At 43.6% G+C, this 5,999-nt stretch overlaps 2 protein-coding genes across 2 annotated transcripts; both read left to right on the forward strand.

Moving 5' to 3' along the window:
* Nucleotides 1-2,682: 2,682 nt before the first annotated feature.
* SERLADRAFT_441709 (uncharacterized protein) lies at nt 2,683-3,750 on the forward strand (the record flags this gene model as incomplete). Its single annotated transcript, XM_007322252.1, has 1 exon — nt 2,683-3,750. One exon carries the CDS (start codon nt 2,683-2,685, stop codon nt 3,748-3,750), a length of 1,068 nt encoding a protein of 355 aa, XP_007322314.1.
* A 155-nt stretch (nt 3,751-3,905) lies between these two features.
* On the forward strand, nt 3,906-4,425 carry SERLADRAFT_441710 (uncharacterized protein; the record flags this gene model as incomplete). The annotated part of the gene is made up of 3 exons (XM_007322253.1): nt 3,906-4,089; nt 4,129-4,272; nt 4,325-4,425. 3 exons carry the CDS (start codon nt 3,906-3,908, stop codon nt 4,423-4,425), a joined length of 429 nt encoding a protein of 142 aa, XP_007322315.1.
* Between the last annotated feature and the right edge of the window lie 1,574 nt (nt 4,426-5,999).

Raw genomic sequence — 5,999 nt, forward strand, 5'->3', positions numbered from 1 at the left:
GTAGTGAGATGATCCTATGTAATTTGGAGATTTTTCTAGATCAGATTGAACTGGAATGATCCCATCTCTTTCCAAGACTTTCCTTGGCTGGTTTGGGATGATGCTTTACCCTTCAGGCATTGGTCCATATCAAATTGTGATGATCCCATCCCATTTGGTATTTGTCCACATTTAACTGGGATCATCCCCTTTTTTGCTGGGATTTTCCCAGATTGGTTTGAGATGACCCTATCCCCCCTTGGTATTTGTCCATGTTGAACTGAGATTTTCCCAGATTGATTTGGGATCATCCCATCCTCTTTTGGTATTTGTCCATGTTGAGCTGGGATCATCCCATCTCTGGCTGGGATTTTCCCAGAGTAGATTGGGATCATCCCATCCTCTTTTGGTATCTGTCCATGTTGAGCTGGGATTGTCCCATCTCATTTGGTATTTGTCCATGTTTAACTGGGATCATCCTATCTCTTGTTGGGATTTTCCCAGATTGGTTTGGGATCATCCCATCCTCTTTTGGTATTAGTCCATGTTGAGCTGGGATCATCCCATCTTATTTAGTATTTGTCCATGCTTAACTGGGATCATCCCATCCTTTGGTGGGATTTTCCCAGATTGGTTTGGGATCATCCCGTCCTCTTTTGGTATTTGTCCATGTTGAGCTGGGATCATCCCATCTCTGGCTGGGATTTTCCCAGAGTGGATTGGGATCATCCCATCCTCTTTGGTATTTGTCCATGTTAAGCTGGGATCATCCCATCCTATTTTGGTATTTGTCCATGTTCAACTGGTATCATCCCATCTCTTACTGGGATTTTCCCAGATTCAATTGGGATCATCCCATCCTCTTTTGGTATTTGTCCATGTTAAACTGGTATCATCCCATCTCTTGCTGGGATTTTCCCAGATTCAATTGGGATCATCCCATCCTCTTTTGGTATTTGTCCATGCTTAACTGGGATCATCCCATCTCTTGCTGGGATTTTCCCATATTGGTTTGGGATCATCCCATCTCATTTGGTATTTGTCCATGCTTAACTGGGATTTTCCCAGATTGGTTTGGGATCATCCCAGATTGGCTTGGGATTATCCCATCCCTTTATGGTATTTGTCCATATTGAACTGGGATGATCCCACCCCCTTCTGGTATTTGTCCATGTGAGAAGTGGGTAACCCCATGTTACGTGGGGACATGTACAGATTTAACTGGGATGATCACACCCTATTTCAGGGATTTGTCCAGATCAGTGTGGGATGATCCTCAGTAAAAAAAATCAAAAGTTGGGCAATGTCAATGGTCAGAATCAGTTTTGAAGGAAATTACCTGAGTTCTACATATTGCCATAAAAATGATAATCCAAAAAGAGTGGTGTGAGACAGCATCACTATCATATGAGAGACAGAGAATGTTGGCAGAAACCTTACTTGGCATGAAAAAATATTTTCCGGATTCATTTCAATTTCTCAAGAATCTAAAAAAAGAATACCTTTACAGCACTCAGATTCTTTGTGGACTTAGATACTGTACTATACACAGTCAGCATATAGGCACCAGTCACCCCTTAGACCTTCAGCTGGTAGCTCCCAGAAATGGCACAACTCAAGGTATTAAATACCTAAGCAGTGCCTAATTAATCCTCACACTCAAGTCATCTAGTGTAGGAGTATCAAAATGGAGATCTTGTGTATTATACTGTACATAGCAAGCATCCCCCTCTCCCCATAGACCTTCAGCCAGCAGCCCCCAGGAACCACTCTCAGAGAATGTACAATATAAGGTATCAAATACCTTGGTAGTGCCACAAAAGTGGTAAATTCATGTTTTTGCAAGAACATGACTTTATGTTTCTTTTTACTATGTTTTACTTTCTACAAGGTCAGGATTTTCCTCACAGAATATGCCAGATCTAGTGTAAATCTAATATTCGATGTCCTTCTGCAGATTACTTTGTTGTCACAGCATTTGTGTTGTGTTTCCTAGTTTTTACTTCAGTTAAGGGTATAATAAACCTTGCAAAAAAGCAGAACTCACATATCACATCTATCAGCAAGGACAACAGCATCTTTCTAGTGTATGGTTCCTGCAATTGATTATATCTAGAAATTGATAATGTTCCACATTTAAAAAAAAGGGAATGCTTCTCCCCAAATTTGCAGTAAGCTACAATGAGGAACTTGTAACTCATATATTTCAAAATAGTCTTGATTATATTGGGCTAAAGTACCATTATTCAGGTGGAAAAGACTGGAAATATCTTCACTAGTTGGCCCAGCATTCTCACATGTTAGTATTAGCACCAATCCCCCTGATACCATGTGACATGTGACAGGTTATTGGGATTATCCCATCTGAGGGATAATCCCACTATGGTACATGGTCTGATACCATGGGAAAATCCCAGAAGGGTGGTATTATTCCGCTTCTGGGATGATCCCATCCTTGCTGGAGCACTTGGGATGATACCAGGAAAAACAAGCTCTTAGCTTTATACATTTACACAGATAGTTGAAGCTAAATGCTTATGTTTTGGGGGTGACTGAAGTGAACTTTGCATACATTTTCAAATACTATAGTGTGGGTAGTTGGAGATTGAGATCCAATACTCAGCTGGGAAGAGGTTGATCCGCAGATAGCAAGTGGGGACCCCCAGTTACCTTTTTTTTACATTACCAAGAGAACAAGTCAACATGTTGTCGCAAAGTCAACCAACCAACGCCAATGCTCTGTTGCACAGCATGCGTGCACAAATCTTGGTGTTAACCACGCAACTCACTGAGCTACAGGCACACCCTCCTGCAGCAACCCCCTCGGTGGAAAAGAAATTCAACAAGAAAGTCAAAGTCGTCGCTGACCCTGGCGCCTTCAATGGAGAAAGAGCGCAATTCGCCGAATGGTGGATCAAACTCCAGATTTGGGTCAAGGCAAATTGGGATGCATTTGCCGATGACTTTGAGGTAGCAACCGCAGTGCTGTCTCGACTAAAAGGACCTGTGGCGGGTCAATACGCCCAAGTACGAATGCAGGAGTGCTACACTGTGGGAGTGTGGCCTGTCTGGAATGATCTCAAAGTAGAGATTAAAAAGTATTTCAAACCACAAGCTGAGCATGACTGGGCACGTCAGAAAATCCGCTCCTTCAAACAAGGAAATATGAGGACGGATGACTATGTTACCCGGTTCCTGGCCCTCTCTATCCAAGGGGGCTTAGGTAACGAACACGCAGTAGAGCTGCTGGAACGCAATGTAAATCCCCACCTTGCAGAACAGCTCTATCTGCAGGATATGAGAAGTGACAACTTCTCCCAAGCAGCGGAGGAGGTTCAAAAAATAGGTAGGGCCATAGAGCTCTACAAGATGCACCAAGGTGGCGGGACCACCACCAAAAACAACTATTCCCAGAGGAGCCCTGGGTCATCAAACCAAAAATCACACCATTCTCATGGGTTCCAACCATTTGGGTTCCAACCAGGGCGGGGTGCTCCCATGGATATCGGCGCGGTCCAAGGTGGACAGAAGAGCAGATTCACCTTTTTCAGCTGTGGACAGGAGGGGCACATGGCCCAAGATTGCATAAACGGAGCGCGGGCCACTCAACAAAAAAATAACCAAGGGCACCAGGCACACCAATTAGAAGCCAAGAAACCGGAAGATCAGCTTCAAACTCTAGCTGGTCGTTCATACAACAAGATCCGGGCTTTCTTCTATGACCAACAGGTCAATGAAATGAAAGCTCAGGGAAAAGAGTTCGGAGCTTAGGTCACTTGGGTGCCTTCACTCCACGAAACAATGAAGTAAACCACAACAAAGTGGCCCCTGCTCTGGGGTGTTGAACGAGCAATAATGGAAAGAAGGGGATGGCTCCCCAATTTGTAAATAGATTTCTAAATTTATTATCTGAAGTATGTACTTGTATGCCTAGTTGTGACTATGAATTTGCCCTGGACCCACCTGACAATATAGCTGCTTTGAGCGCTGATTCAGTGGGTCAGGATAATGAAGGAGTGGATGCTGAAAATACTTATAAAAACACTGCTGTACCAGCATCCCCTTTGGAGCGTGGCCCCAGCGAGACAAACACTAGGGTGCTTAATTCTGGTAAAAATAAAAATAAAAACATAGAAAATCTTTAAGTAGAAAAACATGTTTCTTTTGATAATTCTTCTTCTTCTTTGGAGCCACTTCCCACAGAAATCCCAAGGTGTGTGTTGATGCACACATATTTATGCCAAAAGGAGATTCATTTAGACGTTGGTGTGGAAAACCTTGCCCGGGGGCATAGTACACCCAACCAGCACACTGCTTGATTCAAGTGCTAACGGAATCTTCATAGATCAGGTCTGGGCGGAGCAAATTGGACTCCCCCTTGTAAAATTAGATATATCTATTCCCGTCTATAACGTTGACGGTGTCGATGATGAGAACTGCTGTTAGAAAACCACACACAAAAACAAACAAACACACAATCCTCCCAGATTCCACAGAACTTGTTTATGGGCTTTGCCTCCTAGAACAGTGGAGTGGTCTGGTTGTTCGTGGGGTGGTACGTATAAAGATCCTTCAAAGTAAAACCCTGAGGTGTATGAGTGTGGGTTTTGAGGAGGAGGGATAGTTGAATTGATAGAAGATAGGGGCTTAGTGACGAGTATAGATGAGCACTACCTTGCTAATCGTAGCACAAGGTAGGTTTGAGAATGACAAGATAACGAGGTTCCCAGTGATAGCAGGCTCCTGACGCACAAACTGTAGTGCTCAGAAGGACTCTAATCGAAGGGGATGTCAATCACTTTCAAAAAGTGACGAGTGACGATGACAGCAGTTAACAGTGGTAGAAGTGGGAAGTGTTGTGACCACACTGGATCACAAGTAGTAGAGTAGTGAACTTGAGAGTAGAGAAGAAGTCTGGATTGGATTTCTTGTTTTTTTTTTTTTTACAAGGTAAAATACAGGGGTTTATATAGTAAAAGAAAAGTAGGCTATGCACAGTATAGCTGTGCAAAAAGAATGAGAAAGAACATGAAGGAAGGAATGTATGCTGACAAATCCTGCGTAGGTAGTACAGGATAAGATTGTCAAAAAAAGGAAAAGAAAGAGATAGAACAATGAATGCTGTGAGTAATGTCACAGGTTTGTACAGCCATAAAGTAAAGTCCAATAGCAAAAAGAGAGCAGGAAAATCATGATGTCATGGGAAGATGCAGTAAAAAAGGGCAAGGCAAAAAAAATATCAGTATCAACACAGTTCCTTTATTGTCAGTCAGGCATTCTAAAAAAATATGTGTCCATAAAAATGATTCAAAAATCAAAAATAATCGCACTGTAAATGAATGTTCTGCTGAAAAAAAAGAAACTGGAGCCACCGGTCCACCACCTAATCCAAATCCGACAGTTCCATGGCCTTACCAATGGACTGGTTGTGTTGGACCACCTGATCAAACGAGGGAGGGAGAGGAGTAGTTCCAATTTGGAACAAGTGAGTCCCAGGCAGCGTGTGATAGGTGTAGCTGTAGCGAAGACGATGGACAAAAGATAAGTGTACCCAAGTGAATGGGACAGCGATGAACATGGGCAATGCAAGGGGATGAACCTTCTCCAGCTCAAAAATTACCCACCCACACTCCAACCAGGCAAGACGAGCGACCAATGTTTTGATAGTATATGATGGCAGATCGATGTCATGAAGATGGACCTGTTGCCCTATTTGGACCGGCCGCCGGGGCTTTGCTGATATCAGCAGTGGCACGTGGTAGTCAACGGATCGGTGACGGAAGCGGATAGGAAGTGGTGACATCAGAAATGGTGGGGGTGCAAATAAGATGAGGAGGAGGAGGGTGGAGGTGACAAACAAGTGGATTAGAATGGGGATCCAGAAACGACCATCAGGTGAGAATAAAAAGGAGAGGAAGGGGCCCATGGTGGGGCTAGGCAAAGGAAGGGAGTAAGGGAAACGACAAAGCGAGGGGCGCAATGCATGTGTAGCAGTGGCGACGCGAAATTTGCCGAAATGC

The sequence above is a fragment of the Serpula lacrymans genome, assembly GCF_000218685.1.
Source record: "Serpula lacrymans var. lacrymans S7.9 unplaced genomic scaffold SERLAscaffold_12, whole genome shotgun sequence".
Classification (NCBI taxonomy): domain Eukaryota; kingdom Fungi; phylum Basidiomycota; class Agaricomycetes; order Boletales; family Serpulaceae; genus Serpula; species Serpula lacrymans.